At 35.7% G+C, this 24,318-nt stretch overlaps 3 protein-coding genes across 3 annotated transcripts; 2 read left to right on the top strand and 1 right to left on the bottom strand.

Annotated features, from left to right (window-relative positions):
- Positions 1-3,300: 3,300 nt before the first annotated feature.
- LOC135686391 (small ribosomal subunit protein uS3) lies at positions 3,301-11,295 on the top strand. Its single transcript, XM_065202615.2, has 6 exons — positions 3,301-3,443; positions 3,899-4,123; positions 5,545-5,639; positions 8,002-8,189; positions 10,395-10,581; positions 11,246-11,295. Exons 1-6 carry the CDS (start codon positions 3,414-3,416, stop codon positions 11,247-11,249), a joined length of 729 nt encoding a protein of 242 aa, XP_065058687.1. The 5' UTR covers positions 3,301-3,413; the 3' UTR covers positions 11,250-11,295.
- A 947-nt stretch (positions 11,296-12,242) lies between these two features.
- On the bottom strand, positions 12,243-14,597 carry LOC135686390 (methionine adenosyltransferase 2 subunit beta). The gene is made up of 2 exons (XM_065202614.2): positions 13,993-14,597; positions 12,243-13,511 (listed from the first exon to the last, which is right to left on the bottom strand). The coding sequence occupies exons 1-2, from the start codon at positions 14,513-14,515 to the stop codon at positions 13,141-13,143; spliced, it is 894 nt and encodes a 297-aa protein (XP_065058686.2). The 5' UTR covers positions 14,516-14,597; the 3' UTR covers positions 12,243-13,140.
- A 21-nt stretch (positions 14,598-14,618) lies between these two features.
- Positions 14,619-24,303, top strand: LOC135686384 (uncharacterized). Its single transcript, XM_065202604.2, has 8 exons — positions 14,619-14,760; positions 16,932-17,227; positions 18,077-18,280; positions 18,980-19,144; positions 19,832-20,025; positions 20,256-20,551; positions 21,030-21,266; positions 21,920-24,303. The coding sequence occupies exons 1-8, from the start codon at positions 14,619-14,621 to the stop codon at positions 22,717-22,719; spliced, it is 2,334 nt and encodes a 777-aa protein (XP_065058676.2). The 3' UTR covers positions 22,720-24,303.
- The last annotated feature ends 15 nt before the right edge of the window (positions 24,304-24,318 follow it).

Here is a 24,318-nt window from a genome sequence, read left to right as displayed (position 1 = left end):
AGCTTATACCACAACCATAGAAAAAGAAATAGAAAATTACCATCCAATAGAATCATCTAACTAAAAAAATTACCTGTCCGTGAAAAGGCACTGCTTAACCCAATTTACGCTTTACTTACACTAATGAAATTTTCTACGTTCTGTCATAGAGTGATCAATGACCTAAAGGAAACGTTGTTCTATACACGCCGTCCTGTTCTATACAAACCAAACTGTTGATTTACAACAGGACAATTTTGTGTTTTTAAACTACACTTGTTACCAATCACTTGTAAATAGGAACAGAAGACAGAGGACAGTCCTCTTTCTCTTGTCCTAGACTTGTTTCTTTTCTAGATTTCTACTCCCTGATATCGTTGCCTGAAATCTAATGTGAGACAGAAATTTGACTTTCCGTTGTAGATTCTTTTTAAATGGAATATTGTAAATTTTTGAACTGAAAGTGTCCTTCATGTAAATTTAAAAGTATCAGAAAGAAGATTCAAATGAAAAGTTACTGAACACTATACTTGCACAAATAAAATACGATCACAATAACTTGCTATTTTCAAACTGATATCAGTATTATTGCTAGATCTATCAGCTGTTGCTGTTTCTAAACTTATGTTAGAATCATATCTAGTTCTTTGAGTTGTTTTAAGCAAATCATTTGCAAACATGTGTAGAAAAAAAGAAAATGTGTGCGTACGCAAGCAAATAGCCTAAATTAGCTCACTAGATTTGACAAATTAGATCTTAGTAACTGAATGCAGTACTTGGAAACGCATATCTTTTGTGACGTCAACTCAACAGTTAAACACATCAAAACAGCATACATTGATAAAAAATTTTGATTAACTACTCAAGTTTTGTTATATTTGTACAGAATTTGAAGATGTATGCATATTCTTATTTCTAAAATCTACATGTAATAGAGGCACTACATCTTTACATTCTTACTGCTTTTTTCTTATTGAATATGCAAGTTTGTTTAGCGATTTTATCAATCAACCTGGCATTTAAATTTATTTCTCTAATGTTTGTATCATAAAAAGATCTATCAGTTCATGGTAAATGTTTATTTATCATAAAATTGTTTTTTGATGTAAAGGTGTTTTTATACGCCTTTTTCTCTCCATTTGCAAACCTGCTAATATTTGAATTGTCAATGAATTGAGTTTGACTTGAGAAAGGGAGACTATCGGGAAGGTAAAAGGGATAAAATTCAAATAACAGAAAGTCGGCTCCTTGGCGTGAATCGAATAAATCGTATGATTACTTCGGTTATTCTTTGAACGCCTATTTCGCAACCCGCACTGCCTCTTTTTGATAAATTATGCATAGGCTACTGTTTTTCTACAACGAGTTGACAATGTCTAGTACACTGTGGCCCAATGTCTACAACGAGCTTGCTGTGGCCCTATTATTCCAAGGTGTCATGAAAAGATTGACCAATGTTCGATGTGGCGCCTTAGTGTGGTACCACGAATAATTTTTTGTTTCCTTTGATGATAATGATGATAAATTAATAGAAATTCTATCCGCTAGTTTTTTGGTGATAACTTATAAACTAAATCTGTTGAGAGAATAGCGGGGGAGGGGGGTTGATCTTTTGGCACTATTTGGTGATGTGATTCTGTACTTTTGCAAAAATTGGTCATTGGCGTTTACTAGTGATAAGAGGGCCGTACCAAATAAGGGGCATGACTTAGACAGGCATTATTTTGCTCCCCTCCCACAACTAAGTAGCGACTACCATCACCGTCTAGCTTGGCAACACCAAAATATACTAACGCCGTAGTGTTGTAATTTCATCATAAATCCAAAAGAGATGGATTTAGTTCCTTTTGAAAAATAACATTGAATTGCTTTCATTATAAGAAACTAGTACTAGAATGCAAAAAAATTAACAAACTTTAGAACTAAAGCTCAAGAAAAATGAAAATCTATAAAATTTCTATTTTGGAAAAAAGTCTCAGAAAGTTATTATTTTGTTGATTTTTCTAAAGATAGCAGTTTTGGATTTTGATCTGCATGGAATTTTTCGTGACAATCTGCGAACAAAAATTTCCAGCTGCTAAATCTAGTATGTTTTAGAACAAATTTTATGCTCTAGTAACCCATAATTTACCTTGTTATACTGTCCAGAGGCGGATTTACGGGGGGGGGGCAACTAGGGGCAGTTGCCCCTCCCTCAACGAGTTGAAACAAGTCTGGCGCCCCTTTTTGGAAATGGTGCGCCCCTTTTGAAGAATAAGAATCAGATGAAAAAATTTATTGGAGCGATAGGTTAATTTGTTTCAAGGATTACCTCAAAGTTATGTTGTTTATTCTGAAAAGGTATCTGAAATTGTTGTATACAGCGTACTCTCGTAACCAATATTTGAAAGTTTTTCAGCGCCCCCACTACCAACTGCCCCTCCTTCAAATTTGCTCTGGATCCACCCCTGTTGTTGTCATTTCAGATATTGCTGAAAATCTTTAAATAAAACTTGGGATCTGAGGGGCAATCATGTATATTTATTTGGTCTGGATTAGCTAACAAATCAGTTTTCACAAATTATCTAAAACATGTTGCTTTGATTTTTTTGCCAAACTCAGATCCACTTCTGTTTGCTCTATTAAGCCTGAAATACACAATCAGATTTTATCAGTTTTTTGACTGACAGTTTTCAGTTTTTCAAAATCCTCCGTAGCAGATGTCCTCTATACATGATCAGTTTAATTCATTCGTTGACAGCTCACTCTGTTTTGATATGGAGCTTGATCGTGAACGAACTGCAGTTCTTTTCGCTACAGCTTTGCTCGTCAAGAAAAGGCGCAAATACCAAAAAATAAAAAAAGATATCGTTTTCAAACTATTCGTATTTCGAATCGAAACTACTTTTGAGTCTGATGTCACATTGCATAACGTTTTCCCGTACTTCCACGCATATATAAATTCATCTGTGTTAGTAACTTTTCCACATTTTGAAATCAAGGCTGCTCTGAAAAAATTAGCATCTTGCGCTAGGGTATTAGAGTGGCGCCGGATTAAAACAATATAGTCTGCACCAATGAATAGAAATCCCAATCAGTTTTTAACTGAAAACTGTCAGTTAGAAACTGATAAAAACTGGTCGTATATTTCAGGCTTTAGAGATCTTCGTACACTTAACCTTTCTGCGTGTGCGATTTTGAGGAACATTGTACATCATAGATAAGAACAGGGTTTTAGTGTCTTTGCAGCGTTTCATCCGGCAAATTTAACTACTGTTTAATTTGTGAATCGAAATAAAACATTGATCACAGACAAAGTAGCCTGTGGGCAGACTCAGAAGACAAAGCGCCTCCTAAGCATTCTGATTGAGACTAATAGCTTGGGCGCCCTGTGATCCAGTCTTTGAAGGCCTGGGCTCTAATAAATATCGTCCTCTATCCCGAACGCTTCCATCATGGCGAACCCAATCAGCAAGAAAAGAAAGGTAAGACCCGTAGTTTCACCCTACTGAATGCTCTCATGCAATTAATACAAAGCTCGACAGATAATTTAAAGCTTTTTGATGCGAAATTTATCACGCTTTAAAGAAAATTAGAAGCAAGCTTAAAGATTATTGTGGATTGAAATCTGGTGTCCAAATCAGAGAAGCAGTGAATAGTTAAAGTTAAATGTTTTATTGGAAAAAGCCCCAATTTTTGTTCGATTTGAATTAGTATTTTTAATTCTCTTCAATAGCACAGTCTCTTTATTCCCTTAAAGAATGTCGAGAGTATAGGGCTAACTCTAAACCACTTTTCTAGTGTTAAATACTATTACAAATTCATGTTGGATATTCGAAAAAAATTATATGTATGCTATGTAAAACTCATTCGAAAACCTTTTTATCTTGTTTGTTTCAAAGTTGACACGCAAAGAGTTTAATGGCTTTTTCTAACTTAGTTTGTAGCTGATGGCGTTTTCAAAGCAGAATTGAATGAGTTCCTCAAAAGAGAGTTGGCAGAAGATGGATACAGTGGAGTTGAAGTTCGAGTCACTCCAATTAGAACAGAAATTATCATTCTAGCAACAAGGACACAAAGTGTGCTTGGAGAAAAAGGTCGAAGAATCAGAGAACTCACTTCGGTTGTCCAGAAAAGATTCAACTTTCAAGAGGGGACTGTTGAGGTATGTGTGAATACAGCTTAAGTGTATTTAGAATTTCCCTGTGCCAATCCACATCAATTTTCATGCCCACATAAAACTGCTTGCATTTCAATTATTAATTTTTAGTAAAACAGTTTTTAATATTAATAAGGTGACATATGTTCCAGAAACTTAATATTTTCAATTTGCAAAAATGCCATCATGTTCATAAGCCTCAACTTCTTCAACCAACTTGAATGTTTAAAAGTGAAATAAATTCAGGAATTTCGAGCTTTTCAAAACTTGAGTGAAATTGTATATATATATTTACAATGTTTTTGTACTTACTGCACTGGCATAGAATGCCTGTAAACCATATGCAAAATTCTATGCCAAATCATACTGCTATTTATTTTTTGCTATTGTTTGCAAGAAGTGTGTTCACCATATAAATATGGCAAATGCACCTCTTGAAACCATTGATGTAAATTATCTTCTCCTTGAGCAACTTGTGGCAAAACTGCACCTATGTAATTAAAAAGTATATATATATATATATATATATATATATGTATATAATACAATAATTGAATCCGACACTCAAAACCTTGGATTCAATTTGTCCTCATTGGTCAGACATTTTGCAAATTAAAAAAAATTGCTCTGTTTGTTGGCACATCACAGATTTGAAGGTGAAATGCAGAATATTTCAAGCCAAACTAGACACTTTGTCTGAAATTTTGCATTATTATCACCAATGTGGAAAACAAGATAGTTAGTCAACTATATACTGTATACTTGATTCCACTACCTTAATGTCAGTTTTAATCATTTTTTAAAATCATTTTCTGCTGAACTAGCATTCCAAGTTTAGATCTTTCTACAGAGCTGGTTTGGAGCCCCAAAAACTATTTCTATCTCTTGTACAGCTTATTTAAACTTCTCAAATTTCATTTAATGACAGTCTGTCCCCTATTCTGCTCAACCCTTTCTTCACAGGAGTGAAATTCATCCACTGTTGAGCTTTTTTGATGATTAAACTATTTAAACCAACCAGAGACAACTTTGATTCCAGAGCTTTTGAATCAAATGGCTGTGTTCCCATTGTAGTGAAGCTGTGACTAGAAAAATATGGCTCCCTATTTGGTCTCTGCGACAGATATGTCAACAGCAAAAGGAAATGCTTCCATTATGATCATTCAATTCCAGGAATTAAATCTTTTTGCCATTCCCGAATGCTTTTTGCACGCAGTTTCAAATTTTGTCCACTACCGCACCTAAGGCAGCCAAAGCAAGCATCGTAATCAGTTATCCGTTAAGGCGGGAAGACCTATTGTTCATCTTAGCCAATCATTGAGGGGACAGACTGCCTTTAAAGCTCACAGCAAAATAGACAGCAAAATTTATATTATGTACAATGTATGTTTGCTTGAGAATGAATCTTTTTCTTTGTTTTGTTGTAGCTTTATGCAGAGAAAGTTGCCACGCGTGGACTCTGTGCAATTGCCCAATGTGAATCTCTTCGATACAAGCTACTTGGTGGTCTTGCAGTTAGAAAGTAAGTTCTTTACCTTGAGAACATTTAAAAAGCATTATAATGCATGAAATATGAATTTGTAGGGATGGGGTAGTTTGAAGGCCAAAACAGGTTTTTTAGCAAATAATGCAAAGGTGAAAGTCATTGAAGATGTGATCAAGCTCCTCAAAGACAGATTGAAAGAGTTTCAAGAAGCAGTCTACAACCAGATGAGAGTATTCAATCCAAAAATTAGACAAATGAAGGCTTGCTTCAATGAGGACAAAGTTGTTCTCTAATGAAAAAGGTAAATTACATCAAAATAGGGATAAAAATGTCGATTTTGAAGAGCTTTAGAAAAAGATCTGAACATTCAAGTGGCCAGAATTTCCCAATGTTTTTTCTCTTGTTGAGGTCTTCATTGGATCCAGTTCAGCTGCTGAGACTGCGTTTAGCTAATTAGCTAAAATTTCGACCAACAAATGCTTTTCGATGAAACATAAAAAGAAGGAAAAAATATTGATTTTAAGTGAGAATGACAAGAACAGGACAACATATATAAATGTATTTTCTATATTTTTCTGAAGCAAACATTTTATTAAGGGCTTATTTTCCTCCCATTTCACTATATATATATATATATATACCGTAAAAGCTCTATTAACAGGCCTTGCCGTTTGTATTTTTATAGGCGAGCTGTGAATCGTTCCCCTCATTTGCTGAGGCGAGCTAAATCAGTAACACATAGAATGTACTTTAAAAAACAATCGACAATTGACTTAATAAGCCCCTTTAGTATCTGTCGGTTGCCTTAATGTAATTGCCTCAGTCAGGAGTGTGCTGTTTTACTTCTTTCAATTTGTATTTGCTTTAACCGTGACTTAGGCACCCCCTTTACTTTAAGTATTAAAAGAACAGACTTTTTCAGTTTCATGTAAAGCTGGCACAACACAAAAACAACCATTCTCTTGCAAAACAATCTTTTTGTTGTACAGAATTTGAAAAAAAATTTTAAAACAAGCTGAAGTTATACGTCTAGCACTCTTCAGAGAATAAAACGTCAGAACAAAGATGGAAAACTTTACGCAAAAATACCCAGTTTTGGATCGAAATAGGCCAATCAGAAAGCGCGAGCACATGACTGTTGAGGTTGTCCAATCAGTGCCGCTTTCCTATTGAAAATGTTACCAACGGAGTCCTAAGGTGAAAACGAACTCACTTATGTCTACACAAAAGCGGTTGGTCATGTTTATATAGTAGATAGATTCACAAACTGCTAGATGGAACGTTGATCAGGCTTTGCCAATAATGCCAAACATGTTGCCGTTATAGTTTTCACCCAATCTGGGTTTTTCAGTAAATGCCGCTGGATAGTGGAATTCCATGTTTTGGTTGTCGTTTTTGATCTGCAAGACAGAGTACCTTGTTCTCTTTGAGGCATGGTTTTGTTTCTATTGCTACAAATGTACCTTTCTGTTAACTATCGTTTTCCAAATAGATCGAAGTTTATGCCTATCATAACAAAAACCGCCCAACAAGCAAAAAGTTAATTGCAAAAAATGCAATGACGGGAGAAATTGCTGTTACAAAAATAAACCAATTAACCCTTGTGCGTTTTCATAATTCTCTGAATAGGAAATTTTAGGGGAGCGATTCTTCCTTCATGTTCTGTTTAGGAGAGCAATTCATAGCTCGCCTCAGGTTGCGAGGGGAGCGTGGAGGCGAGCGCGAGCTGTATTAAGCCAGGCCTGTATTAAGCCCCCATGGGGCTTTTTTATTTTTTTCAGTCCTAGAAGGGGGTCTAATTAGAGAGAGGGGGCTTATTAGAAAAAGGGGGCTTATTAAAAATTTGAAGTAAAAAAATGTTTTAAAAATGCCCTTGTCTATTTCTTTGTTATATATAAAAATGTCATACAAATTTTGTCAGAAAACTTCCCTAGCAGCTTCTAAATTCTAATTAATCTCTCACAAGGTCCTCATCTTCATCAGAATCACCAGGGTCAATTGATAACCCTGGGACATCTTCTAAACAAATTTCTACTGACCTCTAAGGCAACACAAGTTAATATTTACCTGGGCTGTACTAAATGCACACAGTTTTATTATCATGGCACTTGTCATGAGACCCACTAAATGGGCATGTTTTCCTCATTTGAGAACAAAGGCCTTTATTTTTTTCTGTCCAAGAAGAGGGGCTTAAAAGAGAGTGGATGCTTATTTTAAGGTTTTGCTAAATAAGGAGGGGCTTAATAGAGAGGGGGCTGAATAGAGCTTTTACAGTATATATATATATATGTGTACTTTGAGATAGGCACTTGACATATAAGTTGTATATTTATATATATACTTCTACTTATTTTGCATTTTTAGATATGTATATTTAAAAGCATTCTTTGTCTTCTAGAGCCTGCTATGGTGTTGTTAGGTTTATCATGGAGAGTGGGGCAAAAGGCTGTGAAGTAGTGGTTTCAGGCAAACTTAGAGGCCAAAGAGCCAAGTCAATGAAGTTCACAGATGGCTTCATGATCCACAGTGGTCACCCAATTGAAGAATACATTGATATGGCTGTGAGACACGTATATCTTCGCCAAGGTAGGAGGAAATCTCAATTTATGGCAGTCAGTCTGATTTTCTTCATTTTTATAATATATAATTTGCATGTGCTGAGCAAGCCTTTTTGTTTGAGGAAAGTGATCACTCGCGATCACATCAGCACTTATGCAAACCCAACCACCCGAGCATTTAATTGCTTGCCCAAAACAGCAAATTGTGAGGAATGAATGTCTCATCAATGCAGATTGCTAGTCATCTTTATTTAGTCAGCTTTTCAGCATGGGCCTTTGGCAAAGGCTTTCACATAAATACTGCAGCTCCTTAGAATGACGGATGCCTGACGAACTGATATTTCGCATACAACTTGCACCAAATCCTTGTTACATATTGCTTATGGGCGTGGACTTAAATAGTATAGCGTAAAATGTTATTGTTGCCCCATTTCAGGAATAAGGCCAGCTTCTTTGTGACCCCTTTACTTTTCTTGCTGAAGGTGCCAAATCTCAGAGTGTAGATTAGAAGAAATACAGCACAAATCTTGTTTAAACTGCAAGCCTTTTGTTTAAAAATTCAACTTGATTAGCCATTTGAAAATGGTATTTTAGAAACATGTGCATGCTAACACAGCTCTTCAAAATTATAATGTTGACCCAGTACCTGTGGACAAAAACTGTGAAACACATAGAAATAAAAAACATAAAACAAATTTTTGTTTTTTTGTCACCTTATTAGTTTCCAGTGCTTTGGTTAACAAACAAACGAATGATTACAAAAATAGGTTTTTTGGTTAAACACACTCCTCGGTGTGGGGAAGCGTGTACCACACATGTAAGTGCAATTGCACGCCTTTCCCAGGAATGCTTGGTGTAACTGAACTAGAACTGCTGTCAGTGTCTCGAGTTTGTGAATCTCAAACATAGAAATTTGTAGCTTCAAATGAAAAGCGAGGTCATTTAATGTACTTTATGAAAGTGAAGGAAAAAGTCATATATTTATTCTCTTTTTCCTAAAGAGAGACGGGTAGGGGATAAAAGTTGACAATGCTTGACACAAGAAATATTAATTTATGAAAGTATGTTGTTATTATATGTATAGTCAATCCGGGTAAAAAATACGCACATGTCTCTGCGGGGAAAAATTACGCACCACCTTTTCAGCCACGCCCAATCACTTATACCGTTTTGCTTGTGGTTCCCGTATAGCCTAGAGAAGGCCTGTCAATTTGACCTGCTTTTCCCTTTTGTAAGGATTCTTGATTTAGAATAAAGCGGAATTGAATGTTTACCTTGTAAATTGGCCCAATATAATGTTTTGTCGGAAATCATCGAACTTTCTTATTGTTGCCTCAGTAACTGTCAAGCCCACAAAGTCAAGTGTTCTCAGTTGTTCTAAGGGATTAACCTTTTGACCTATGATAATTACATTTGCTTGCTATCTTTTGTTTTGTCTACATGGCATGCGTATTTTTTGGACACACAATTTTTGAGCACATGGGGAAAAATTACGCACTCCTGATTTTGATTGATGTTGGTATGGGACCTATAGAGATATGTAAATATGAGTCACAGAGGCACAAATTATCATGAGATATTACATAAGCTTATATTAATCGGAGTTTACAATGTATTTTTGGCACTTAAGTCATAGCCTCGCTTTCATATGCCAAAGTTTTTAATAGCAGACATCCTCATGCTTTTCAACTTTAAAATCACTTAGAAGCTGTTCAAAACTATTGCTTAACATCGTTACATGGAAAATCAAGTATTATATGAATGTTCTTCATAAACAAGCCTCTAGGATTCATTCTTTTATGTGTGCGTATTTTTTCCCCACCTATCCGCATTTTTTACCCCATTTGATGGGGGAAAAATTTCGCATTAGTTTTCTTTAATTATAAGAAGGTTAATTGGATTAGCAAGACAACAAAGGTTTGGTTAACAAGGTATTACCATTCAAGTTCGAAAAATAAAAGAGTATTGACAAGATATCTTTTGAATATTTTTCTGGAGCAAACTTTGTGCAAAATGCGTATTTTTTCCCCCAACTGACTATACCTTATTATAGTTGGCTTTGGTGCGACAAGACTGTTCTAAGATGCAACATGGAATTTAATGCTTAATGCGATCATCAATCAACTGTTGCAGACATTTGTAAACGTGCATGTATAGTATATATACATAATTGATTGTCCATATATATTGATATTTATTGTCTTCAGCAGTTGGATTGCTATTCTTTTTCAAGGGGTACTTGGTATAAAAGTGAAGATCATGCTTCCATGGGATCCTCAAGGAAAGACAGGACCAAAGAAATCTCTGCCAGACCATGTTAGCATTGTAGAGCCCAAAGATGACTTCTTACCTACACAACCAACATCTGAGCAAAAGGGTGGAAAGCCAGAGGCTGAACAACAGCAAGTGAACCCAGTAATGTAAGTATTGTGGTTGATTTAGCTAACTGTAAGAAGTGGTAAAGAAATGCATTAGATTTCCTATCAAGGGTTTGACACCATCATGATTTGACTAAGCTATAGGGTACTTATTCAGAACTTGATAATAAAAATGCAAACTTGGTAAAGGCTTTTCAAGTTATTGCAATATGTTTTATAAAAGATTATTGTGCTGCATGCTGGCCGTAAGGGTGAAGATCAGTGAATAATTCTTCTATTATTTTGAAGTGAATGCATTTGGCCAAAAGGCCGCTGATAAAAAAACAAGTAATTGATTGTACAAAATGGATGTGTACATGAGCTGCAATGATAGAGATTGCATGCTTGGATCATGCAGATTTATTTGGTTGTGGTTGAATTTTTTTAGTATATTTATTATCCGGTACATCCCTAGTTTATATAATAGGAACAGTTTAAAATCCACACTTAACTTAGGCCATAAACTTATAGAGTTGCATTCATTATTTTTGTCAATTTTTCTTTTGGAAGCCAATGTATTTTCTTGGACCATTGATTTTTGAAAAAGTAGGACCTATCCTGATATTCTCCACCACATCTTGACTAGTAACATTGTGACCTTCTCGATTATTTTGCCTTTTAAAAAACCAGTTAATGTTGGTTAAATGGGTTTTTCATTCATTTCCAGGTAAAAAGACACACTGAATTGAAAAGACCATTATAATGAAATGAAAAGTATTTTGTGTTTTTTTTGTATTCTTTCTGACATTTTCTTGAACTGTAATGCAATCTTTGTAAAACGTTTTCTGTTTCTAGCTAAAGATGATGTAAGTTTTAAAGCTGGCTAAAGGAGCACTTTTTAATCTTAGACCCCATTAACACTAGTCCTGGGCAAATACTATCCAAGTGTAGTTTGTATTTATTGGCTGTATTTACATTGGACCTAGTCTTTTCGAACAAATTTTATCACTTTCAACTCAAGGGGGCTCCCAGCAGAATGAAGAGAGAAATAGCGTGACCTGGTTTCTGTTACTGTCTTATGTAATCATTTGCACATGCTGAACTGTTCCAGTCTGGACTAAAGCCAGAATTGGATAAAAATGGTTGGATCTAGAATTCAGTACAGTACAAAAATGATCTGGATAAATGAACTTCTTTGTGGAAATGTGTTAAGCAGAGCCAAAGCTTTTGGTAATGCAAAAAGGAAAATAATAGTTGTCTTGATCAGGGAATTTTGCTCGATTTTTTCTTGGCACCCTTATCCAGTTACGTAATTTTATAGGGAATAACTGAAGCAAATTTCTTCCTCAAGAATTAGGAGCAACTTAATAACCTCTTGATTGTACTGATTCCAGACAATGGTCAATTGACATTTCATGTGTTGAGAATCCTGTTGAACTCTGGGATGTTTCAATGGTGTTATCAGGAAAAAAGGCTCTAGTTTTATATCTAAAAGAGCTTTGTTGGTAAAAAATTCTGGCTAGTTGTTTATACCAAGTTATTTACTGGGTTTCTTGAACTTTCTGCCAAGACATCTTTCATCCCAAGAGGAGGAGAACCAAGAAACAAATACTAACAGGTTGAATAAAAATTGCTAGTCACTGCTTGATGATTTGAGAAAAGAAATGTAGAAACTTGTTGGTACTTTTTCTAGATAAAGTGAAGTTCAAAGAAGCACTTCAGACTAATTTGATAAGTTTTTGCAGAAAATACTGTAAGGTGGAAGACAAACTGTAGGCTAAAGCTGCCAGCATTCTTATCCATGAAAAAGAACTTACATGTAGAATGGGAAAAATATATATACGTATAATTGTATTGAGTTTAGCCTAGGGAACCTGTCCCATGGTCCAGAAAACCAACCTGTTATTGTTACTCTTCACAAACAATTGGAGCAAACACTGGGAATATAAGATATTTTGGGAAGCAGTAGAATTAGGTCATTTAAACAACAATTGTAGGAGTAGGAAGAAAGTCTTTCTATTATTTTGAAAGAAAACATCTTAAAACATTGTTTTATCATAGTTTATACAAAATATGGAAAGAAAGGGGAAATTAATTTTGGAAAAAATTTGACTTTCTTTACCAAAGAAGTCTATGTAGCAATGTACATACCAAATTAATTCAGTTCAGTTAAAGGCAGCCTAGGAGGACATCCTCATCCATCTCTTGGGTTCAATTTTGTCATTTATTTAGAAAAGTGAAGTGAGTTTGGAGAGGGTTTAAATGAGTCTGGGTGGATGTGTTTCTCTATTGTTAGTACAGGGAGCTCATATCGGTAAAATGGTGATTTCTGATAGTAAAAGAGTTTGGCCTCAAATTTCTATCTTCCCTAAACTCCCCTTGGACGCTGGCTTGCCACTGAGTTCAGTGTACATGCTGACTATACACATGCATCTCGTGTCTGAAAAAAGATTCCCTAACATCCAAAAATGCCCCAAACATGGAAACATCATCAATATATTACAAGTTTTAATTAAACAACTGCAAATAATTATCTAACAAAAACTTTTTATCCCCCCTGTCTTCATTTACTTTATTTATTTCAGCACAGCTACATTCATTTTACAATGAGGTATATGATTATTATGTGAATTTGGCTAAGCATTCTGATAGTCCAGCTACAAATGGTGTTCTCTGGCAAATTCCAATTCTTTCCAAATCTGAGCAATCAAATTCACAATCAAAAGGTCGTTTTGCACCTGGGCTTGGATTATTATCAGCAGTAATATGTTGAGTTGATAGTCCAAAAATTTCACCCATTATTTTTACCATCTGGTATTTTGTTAGCTTATCATCACTTCTCCAGTGCCAGATACCACTGAAAGTATCATCCTCCAGACGTCTCTCAGCAATTTGTCTACACACAGTGGCAATGTCCTTTACTGATGTAGGATACCGCCATTCATAGTTTGACACATTGGCTTCCTTTTTATTCTTAATCAGTTCAAAAAGACCTATGAAAAGAAAAATTAAATTTTTTACGTATGTTACTAAAATAATATCAGTTGTCTTATCTTGTTGGCAAATGTTTTTTAAAATAACTGGGTATATATTCAAAACTCTGAATTTAATGTGTGCTTCTTATTTTCCAGCAAGGTTTGCTTTGTAGGGACCATTCTCAATAGTTGTAGGCCATTTCAAAGTCATAACACTTTGTAATGGCCATTTACATAATCAAATCCTCCATTGTGCTATCAATTACATCAAGCATTGTCTTCCTTTTCACATAAATATAACCAATTTTAATTCCTATAGAGTTGCCATCTTTTTACCAACTCTCTGACATATAATAGGTGTGCATTATCTCAGAAGTGTGATGCCTGATGGGTCTTACTTAGAATATACTCTCAGCAGTTACAATAGACATGAAGTACTATAATACTAGCAGCAAATAAAAATTTGAACATTAAACTAGTTACAAAACTGATAAAGTACCTGTTACAGCACTTTCCTGAAGATATTCAATAGGACCATACAAAATGGGGACTCGTAAAACGCCACAGTTGGGTAGGTACTTCAGGGTTGCATTTTCACCTTCAAGTTTACTTTGGCCATACTTATTCAACGGATTGGGCTTGTCAGTGGGTTTATAAGGTGGACTTGTACCGTCGAAAACATAGTCAGTGCTTATATACAATGTGAAAGCACCTTCCTTGGTAGCGCACTCAGCAATGACTTGCGATGCTGTAACATTCAAAGAAGCAGTATCTTCCTCGTGTTTTTCAACAAAATCTGGTCTTCTTTCGGCTGCTGAATGAATAACAATGTTTGGCTTGAATTCATGAATAACAGATTCTACTTCACGATTACTTCTCAAGTCAACCCTGCGCAAGTCATTCCCGGTACGGGTAAAAGCTAGACCAAGCACTTCCCAAGAATCTTTCTTGGACTTGAACTCGTCAAATATCGCTCTACCGAGCAGGCCTGATGCACCAGTAATCAATACTCTTTTATTCATTTTTACTCACAATCACATCTGCAAGTAAAAACAACTCATCTCGACAAGGATATAGCCTCGTTTTGATTAACTCGTCCTTGAAAGAGTCGTTTTCCACTCCAGAATGGCGAATGAACTTGTCACGAAGGATAAAATAGACGTACTAACAGATCATGGCTCGTGCGAGATACACTTGTCGTATGGCAGTGTTACAAAGCTTTCAAAGAAAGAGGAAGTGGATGTTTTAGTTGTTTCAGCCTTTCCAAGTGAGTTTTCGTGGAAAACATACCTGTCATTTGTCAAGGCTTTGACAGTCAAGCTACTGTAAAGTATGTCCTGTCCTGCCGTAAAATTTTGTATCAATCCATAGGTTTGTATATAAAGTGGTAATTAAACCATAATCAAAAAATGCTTTTTGCCAATACTTTTTGTCACTTAATTCGTTTCAAAGCAAATGCAGAATCAAAACACAATGATCACAATAAACACACAATGAAGTGCAAAACAGCAGCATTACAACAACATCCTACTGTTTACAAAGGTTCACTGAAAAAATCAACTATCAAAACTTCAATCTATTGACAGTCAGATTACAACAACGAACATCTTTCAGTTTCAGATTTCAATATTTTGTAAATATTATGCCAGAATTGTGGCTAGAGCCTAGAGGGATAAGAGGGAACCTTTCTTTAAATTGCTGGCCCCTCTAGTTTAGGATCACTGGTGCAGACCTTGTGATAGAAAAAATTTTCTTGATTGTTTTCTAACGAAGGTGACAGGGAAAGATTTTCAGCCTATGTGTTGTCAGTATAGCTTTCGAAGTCAGAACAATTTTCTGCTCGCAAGGAGCCTTATTTTTCAGTTTTGCCACAGATACCCCATTTACACTGTTCCTTCCAAGTTTGGAACAGTGATAAAACTGTTGTGGTTCCCCCTTCCCTTTTCACTAGCACTGTGGAACCGAGATGATTTTGCTCTGCCATCCAGCACAGTTTTGACCCTGCTATGAAAGCAAACAAATTTTGTACCGTTGCGGTTCCGTTTTTAAACAGGACAGTGTAAACAGGGTCTGAAACTTTTTTGGCAGCCCTGATCTCAAGGGGATCACTCAGGAAATCCTCTTTGAATGAAAAGTTTGCACAGAAATCATGATATTTGGATGCAGCCTTAATTTTTCTGCACCAAATCAAATTAAGAATGTCTCAGTTCCATCTCACTTTAATTGAACAATTTTGAGAATGAATGTGCAATGGCCAGATATTGAATGATTAATATACTTTTCCTTATGAGATGGAATATAATGATTAATATACTTTTCCTTAATTGCAGTCACAAAGCCACGTGTGTGGTTTCTGCTTCTGTTTCTCTGTAAATTAGGATCACTGCAAATTAGCTTCTGTTGCTGGAAAAGCAACAGTGTTGTGCCAAAATCAACGATAGCATTGCTCTGTGTCAAAACTTTGTGCCAAAAAATTATCTTTGCCAGACTCTATGACAAAGATCTTAGCATAAATGACACTGGCATTTTTCACAAATAGACACAACCAGCAATTTTTGTCATTGCTAACAAACTATTAAAGCTCATACATGATATTTGAAGGGTGTAACTGATGAGACTTACCAGCAATAAATTTAAATTTGTAAATTTTTAAAAATAAGCTTTTCCAAATTTGGTTCCAATACTTTTGATGTTTTAAAATTGCTTTTATGGGTTCACAAAACTGGTTCAAATTGGCATATGATATTTTACTTTCACAGGGGGCCTTTTATGGTGAGGGGGGCCAAAAGCCATAATCTAAAGGCCATAGACTATTGCCAATTTATAGTTGCATTATATGTAATAAAATACACAAGAGGCATCTTATGCTGAAGTCACAATCTGCAGAAAGCCTATTGCAAAATCTGTAGGTCTTAAAGCTGCAAACCTATAAGTAGCCTTTTTCATGATGTTACAGGCTTTCATGGGAAAAATGTAACAAGATTGCTAACCATCACATGGCAGAAAATCTCCAGGCATGTGGTGGCCATAGGCATTTTTCATCAGCTTCAATAATGAATCCCCTTAGTAGTGTCATTGAGGGCTGAATTCAAATAGTATTAATGGTTTGTGGTTGGAAATGTCAACAGAAATCTTCTTCACAGCACTTTATGTTCTTCTTAAAATTCAGGGCAAAAAGTTGTTGTAGTCTTCTGTGTTTTTGATTTGTTTCCTGAAATTTCATAAAGCCATGAACAGGAAAATGTTACTATAACTACTAGTTACTAGAAACTAGTTACTAAAGTTACAGTGTCCCTCTTAGCCCACTTGACACACCACCAATGGCAGTATGCATAAAATTTTTGAATTAAAATTTGAGTTTTTTTCAGATTTGTTATTTATCTTATGATAAAAAGCAAACAACTACAACGCTAGGTAATACTTGTATCTTTTTTGCAGATAATTATGTTGAAACACCTTGGTCAGTTATTGGTGCTCTGAGAAGAGACCTTGGCATTTCAGTCCAAGATTTGGCAAATGACAAGGAAGAGGATCTGCGTACTATTTTTTCTTGCTGGTGGTCAAAAGAACTACCTGAGGATAAAAGCATTAGAAGAATACTGTGCTTTGAAGGATCCTATAAGCCTGGTGCAAGGTCTACAACTGTCATTGGTGAAATTTTTAGGTGCCTAGTTTCTTTATCAAAAGGAACTGAAATCAAAGTCATGATGCCTCTGATAAGTACAGGCCACCAAGTAAGATTTTATTCTCAGAATTTTCTTATCCTTTAAGATTTTATCCTTTTCTATTCCTTTAATATTTGATGTCCTCTGCTTTTTCAGTTGCATGCTAGACAAGCCCCTCAAAATCCAAATATCTATATTTCTCTTTGTTTTTTTCATATTTCTGCTGTTGAGATCTAACAATGATAGTGCAAATAATGAGATATCCAAAATTTGAAACAAGCTTAACTTCATCACACTATCCTTAACTTAACTCAACTTCCTAACCAGGAAGTTGGGAAATGATATGAGTCTCTAAAATGTGAAGAGGAGTGCAGAGCATCAAAAAAAAAATTTTTTGGGGCCCTGAAATGCTGTTAGCCTAAAGACCCTAGAGAAAAGCCTTTTTTATAAGCTTTGCTTTTAAGAGTACCCAAAGTATATTTCTTTATATCAATGATAGATGTTTTTGGACATGATATTTCTTATAGATGGACTAAGGTCAATTTAAGTGAAGGATATTAATATAGTGGTCTCTTAACATTTTCATAGTCACTATCCATGAGCTCTTGTGTAACGAATTATAAACATTATATCACAAGGCGTAGAAATCACGAGGTGTTGTCGTATTGAGTGGGAGGACCAGTACACTGCTTGATAAGCATAGCTTTTCAGTGTCCTAACACTACCTTTGGAAGTTAGGGAGTAAACAATACCATACATAATAAAATGTTTAAAGGCTGGGGTAAGATAATATTTTTAAAATTTTCTTGCAAGAGACTTGTAATTAGTAATTTTGTAATCAAACCGCAATCAATAGAGGTTTTTATACTTACAAAGATATGCACCTCTATTATACTGATACCAAGGGTCTTTTTACAGGGGTGTGAATATGAAACTATACTTTCTCTTATTGTGGAAGCTGCAATTCACTGGATGGAAATTGGTTTGCTTCTTCGTGTTTTGAAAATTGTTGTCTATGTTAAAGATATGAAGCAAATACAGAGCGACTTCCTTTTGAAAAAATTTAGATTACTTAAAGAACAATGGCTAAAAGAAAAAGAGAACAGAAATAAACTGAAAAAAGTAAGTACTGTTAGGTTTCTCCTATTTGTCACTTTTTCTCTGTAGCGTTTCTCTCCCTCTTTAAGATTCATTGACAAAAAGCAAATTCAAAGATATCTTATCAGGTTACCTAAGCAGGTATTCAATTTTTGTTAGCATTAATTTACATTCAAACAAATATCAAAATTATATTGTTTTGAAAGTTCCAAAACTTATCAAAGAGCATCCCTGCCATTCCATATCAAATTTTCCCAAAACAAACTATATTTTGGGAAGCATAGTCAATTTGGGGAGCGTAAAAGTGACCATAATAAATTTTCTTTTAATATTTCCAAGGAAGGAAAGTTTGGTAAGAAATTCTTACACATAAAATTTCAGTGGTGTATGTCATTTGGTTTCTTAGGTATCATCATCATCAGATACCATCTTCTATCAGAAGGTTGGCTACCATATGACCCTCCAACTATCCCAAAATCTGAGTTTTGGTTTGTTGTCATGGTCTTAGATAAAACTAAGGGGCTAATAGTTGAGATAGGCCCCCAGAACCACCTCTACAGTGGATCAGTGTGTATTTCAAGCAGTTCTGCTTAACTTGTAGGCCTTCCTATTGCCATAACTTTTCTTGCCATCTCCCTCCTGTCATCTTTCTTGACATCATCCTCAATATCATTGGGGTGTAATTTGCAAGAACTGATAAAATGTTAAACCTTTACTTTAAAGGCTCATCCTGTCAAATACGATGTTTATTTGTCATATTGCCCAAGTGATCAACAACTAGCTGCAGGTATAATTGGAAAACTAGAATCTTTATATGAAGATATATCAATTTATGCAGAAAGGCAGGAAATTAACCAAGACAAAACTTGGCAGGATCACATTTATGAGGTAAAGTTTTCTCTTAGCGATCATTGTGGTAACCAAAGTCATAAGCGAAAGAGTGTGCTATTTTACAAGAATGAACAGCTTTTAAGAATAGATAGCAGCTAGAGTTGTGTAGTTGGAAGAATTTATACTTAGATAATATATACTTCTCTCCATAATATAAAGAGGCTTCTCTCCATGAAAGACTGTTGTGGTCCCATTTGTGATGGAGTTGAAAGACTTAGAGGAGTTTTTTAGGTGCTGAAAGACTGTTGTGGTCCCATTTGTGATGGAGTTGAAAGACTTAGAGGAGCTTTTTGGTGCTGAAAGACTGTTGTGGTCCGTGTCTGATGTAATTGAAAGAATTTATACTTAGAAAAGCTTTTCAGATGCTGAAAACCACTGTGGTCCCATTCTGATGCATTTTGATATCAAGAAAGTTTTTTAAATATGATTGATAATTGTACCTAGCTCTAAAGCTGTTAAATGCTGCCACAAAATCCCATTTTAAACTGATTCATTAGATTCATTAGGTTACTGAATATAAATAATAATCATTTTTAGAAATATTATGGCTGTTCAATAAAATTAGTAGCTTAAAGTTTTCTGAAATGACGCTATTCATAATGCAACTTGATCGTGTCTTTACATATTTATTGTCTGCCATTTTTATTTTGTTTTTCTATATGACTACCTTTTCTTGCTTGACAGGTCATGGTTTCGTGTGCCCGAATAATCACAGTCTTGAATCCAAATTTTCTGACAGACGAAGCATGTTTGGAGCAATACAACATTGCACTTTGCTGTTCGAGGAACATGAAAAGAGACTATCTTGCTCCTTTATATGTTGAAACGGTCGACAAAATGCCAACTTACATGTCACTTATTCAGTATATAGATTGCAGGTAGATAACGACTTTTCAATATTTATTATAGCTTTTCCTTGTGCTACTTTCAAGCTCTTATTATATTTTATTAATCTTTAGAGAGGACAAATTTTAAATAAGTATTTATATTTTCAAATTTAAGTCGATATTTTTTATCTCATTGGTTAACAGTAAGGAACCTATTGGGGAGATTTTTCGATTGGCGAGATATGGTTGTGTATTTTCAAGCAGTTCTGCTTAACTTGTAGGCCTTTCTCAGATGACCTTTTGCGTAATGCCTGCTCGGTTGTCACTGATTGGTTGAAGCTGAATATCACAGCGCTGAGGCATTCGCACCCAGACAACAGTTACCAAAAGCCACAGCCCGTTTCACTAACCGGTGATCGTTATGACGTATTTATTTCGTATTCGCACAAAAACAGCGAGGCTGCTGCTCAGATTAAAAAGCACTTGTCTGTCCTGTATCCTGATTGGAAAATATTCATTGATGTATCCGATCTCAAGACGGGGGTAGTTTGGCAAACTAAGCTATACAACAGTATTGGTACGTATTTAAGAATCTGTGTTGCAGCATTGATTGCAGAGCAGAAACTTTTTCGTGCATACTTATCCTGCTTTGAAATCTGACTGAGATGGATCAACATACTATTGATATAAATTTGAGTTACATGAGATAGATTTGAGTAACACGAAATAAATTTGAGTAAAACATGAATTAAATTTTTAGCCACCCTTTACTTTGTACCTCTATTTTAAAAGCCTCTTATGAAATTCCACAATCAAGGAAACGTATTGGGAGTTTTTTATCTTTCTCATAATTAGTTTCAGCTTATTTTTGCATTCTTGAGGTTGGAATGGCTGCTCACTGGCCTATTATTTGTCGTATAGAAAGAGCTGTTAACGCTTTGGTTTCTAGAACAGGACCATTTTAAGTTTCTGGGCATATGCTGAATGCGATCATCAAGCAAATTTTCTGGCCCATATGACTCTGTAAATGTGCATCTGATTAATTTCATTTTTAGAGCGCTCAAAAGTCGTCGTTTGCTTGATCTCACCTTCATATGTTACATCGAAAGTGTGCCAAGAAGAGTACAACCTGGCAATGGCATTACACTGTGACCCTGCATATTCAACAACGCTCTTCCCTATCCTTGTCGAGCCTGTTCCAACTCTCCCAAGCTGGTGCTCTGATTATTCACCTCTAGACTTGACTCGAGACGACATATCAGAGTTCTTAGGTCGGGTCCAGCTGCTAAAAAGTGTGTGATATCTTTGGTTATACAGTTTTGCATTTCCTTTTTTTAGCTTTCTCAAGCGTATTCAAAAGGTCATCAAACATGTAATTATTGCCCATCTGACCCACATATATATTCAGTAGACGCAAATGCTATTATCTTTAAGGCCAGGTCCGCCGAGAAGGGGAGCAGGAGACAGATTGCCCCAGGCCCTGTGCTGAAAGAAGCCGCAAAAAATTATAACAAAGTTCCTTACGATAACAACAGTATCGATGACGTCATTACGGGCCCAATCTTTCTTTTGCCCTAGGCCCAAACAACTGTTAATTTAACGTATTTCTCTGAATTCCTTTGTTGTTTCTACAATATTACAAAATTTTATATCTTAGAGTACATATTGATCCTTTTTATTTCATGTTTTTATTTCCATTGCCTTCCGGATTGAGTTATCTTTGTACTATCGTTCTCTTACTCTTTCTATCTTTCTTTTTTGTGCTAAGACAATATCATACATATAACAAATAGAGTGAGCGGAGAAACCTGTGAAAATGCCTTGTAAACGCAGCCCCTCTTAGAATTAGGCCAACTCTGTAGTATTACTGGTAGTTTTTATCAATGTACAAACATTTGAAAAAATTTGTTCATAGGTTTTTATATAATTTTCTGCACTTTTATAGAACTGGACGGCCTAAGGAAGCCCAATCCTTTGCTTCTCTCCAAATTAACTGAAGACTGGAGGACTAAATTTGTTTTAAACGGATATCCCTACCTACCTAAATTGGCCAGCGGAGCAAAGAACGAAATTTGTCTGTCACCAGATTACGACAACACTACACCCTATATTGTTCTGTGCCATCATCATTCGGATAAATCAGCAGCAGATTTTCTAGCAAAAAGGCTGACAGTTTACCTCAAGAAACCAATTATCCAGAGACCTAAACAGTCAGAAGCATGCAATGCGCTCATTGACAAAGCTGATCTTGTTATTGTGATGTTATCAGCTGCTTTTGTCAGCAACCCAAAGCTGATTGAAGAGGCAAACATTGCTCTTTGCAGACAGCGTTGGTCTGACAGGCTTATTTTATTGCCAGTTCTGTTGGAACCTCTACCAGACTTTCCTGCTTATTCTAAATTGTTTCTTTGCTTTTTTTCTTTAACGGATTACATATGGCAAAACAATAAACTTTCCCTCAAAGATCGCTTGTCCTGGATGTGTACGCTAAATTCAGTGAAGGCAGTTTTTCTTGACAAGGTCGCTTTCTTTGCCAGTTCAATTGCATCAAATCATTCTGTAGCTGAAGGTCAATTTAAGACATTAATCAGTGTCCAAGAGCTTGGAAAGTCAATCAAACAAATGTCAGAAAGCAGTTCTTGTGATGAGTGGTCGTGTAACCCTTTGGTCTTTCAAGATGCCCAGTTACCGTCTACAACGGCGCATTCTGCGGAGAAGTTACCGACGGCATCGCATTCCTCTTGAAGGGTTCCAGATATTGGCATGAAGAGGCGACCAACTGAAAGCAACACGTTACTCAAGCAGTAGTTATACCCTTCCTTGTTTACAAATTCGGTGTGAACGGTTTATCGCAAATGTAAAGTCTTTTATCTTATTTATACTCGTTGCTGGGATTCTACGAATTAGGCCCTGTTTACACTACAACTTTTAATCTGGGTTAACGCTAACCTGGGTCGAAGCCAGGTTGAACCCACTTTCGTTTACACTACATTTACAACAAAGTATAGTGTAAACGCAAAGTTGGGTTGAACACAGGTTAGATTCGCCACGCATGCGCTTCGTTATGAAGGAAGCTTTCTGGTACATGAATTTAGCTGTCGCTGGATGGCTTCGTCCGCCCATATTTCGATTCACGACATGACTTCATCGTCGCCCCATAGTTTACCCCATTCAGCCCTTGTTTCATTCATTTTCAAGATATGCTGCTTTAAATTGAAGGACCTTTTTGCACGAGCGTTCCAAGGCGAATTTTGTTTTGACTTTGTCTTTGGCGCCTTTCATGGCTCAAAAGGCGCATGCGCTAATTAGATCGTTAACCTGGGTTCAACCCAGGTTTGCGTTTACACTGCATTTTGAAGTTCTTAACCTGGGGTTAACCTAGGCTCAACCCACCTCCAGAGTAGAATTGGCTTAACCCAGGTTCAACCCAGGTTAGCTGCGTTTACACTAAAAAATTTCTAACCCATATTAACGTTAACCCAGGTTCAACCCAGGTTAAAAGTTGTAGTGTAAACAGGGCTTTACTGAAAGGTTTGCTGTTCCAAATGAAGGACCGCAGCTTGAATATATTCGCAATCCTAAAGTGAATGGATTGGAAGCGATTCGAGGAGCAGAAATTTACTTGAGGCTTTAGGCTAATGGACATCCTTGTCGTTACATAACGGATCGATTACGCACAGTATAGTGACGTATTTGCAGGAGGTTTCGTGTTCACTTGATACCAGGGTCCTGACCCCTTGTTCTAACACACAAACGTATTGGGTCAGTCTCCTTCGCCGTGAAAATATCAACAGTGCAGACTAGGACCTTCTCTGCGTATTTTCAGAAGCTAGTAATTTTACTTACCAATTTTTTAATCATGATTCTCGTGCCTTACCATTCTTCGCGTATCTATTTTCAATTTCATACACTATAACTTTATCATGCAGATATGCAACGATTCATACTAAAATCTAAATGATCTTAATATTGATATTTGATATCACGTGCATTTTATTATGCTATTTTACTATTATGCTGTAATATACTAGAAAATCAATTCCCATTTTATCTTTTTAAGCTATGTTGAATCTAAGCTATATTTTGTCTTTTAAGTTTTTATAGATATGATAGAAATGATCTTAGAAATTCGATATAGAAATGATTTTTCAATTAGATCTTCTGTAATTTGAAATTGGGTTTTATATTACCTAAAATTTGAAATTGGGTACTAAGTCAGTAACTTACCTCAACTTACCTCAATGGTTTGATTTTAGCTAAATTTAATTAAATACTTGACTACTGTAACGTTATATATATTTATATATGGATCTGTTATTCTAAAATGGATCAATTCACTATTCT

This window comes from Rhopilema esculentum, chromosome 6, assembly GCF_057945365.1.
Source record: "Rhopilema esculentum isolate cy_ngs chromosome 6, ASM5794536v1, whole genome shotgun sequence".
In the NCBI taxonomy this organism is placed as follows: domain Eukaryota; kingdom Metazoa; phylum Cnidaria; class Scyphozoa; order Rhizostomeae; family Rhizostomatidae; genus Rhopilema; species Rhopilema esculentum.
The sequence above is the reverse complement of the archived record's forward strand: the minus strand, read 5'-3'. Positions and strand labels throughout refer to the sequence as shown.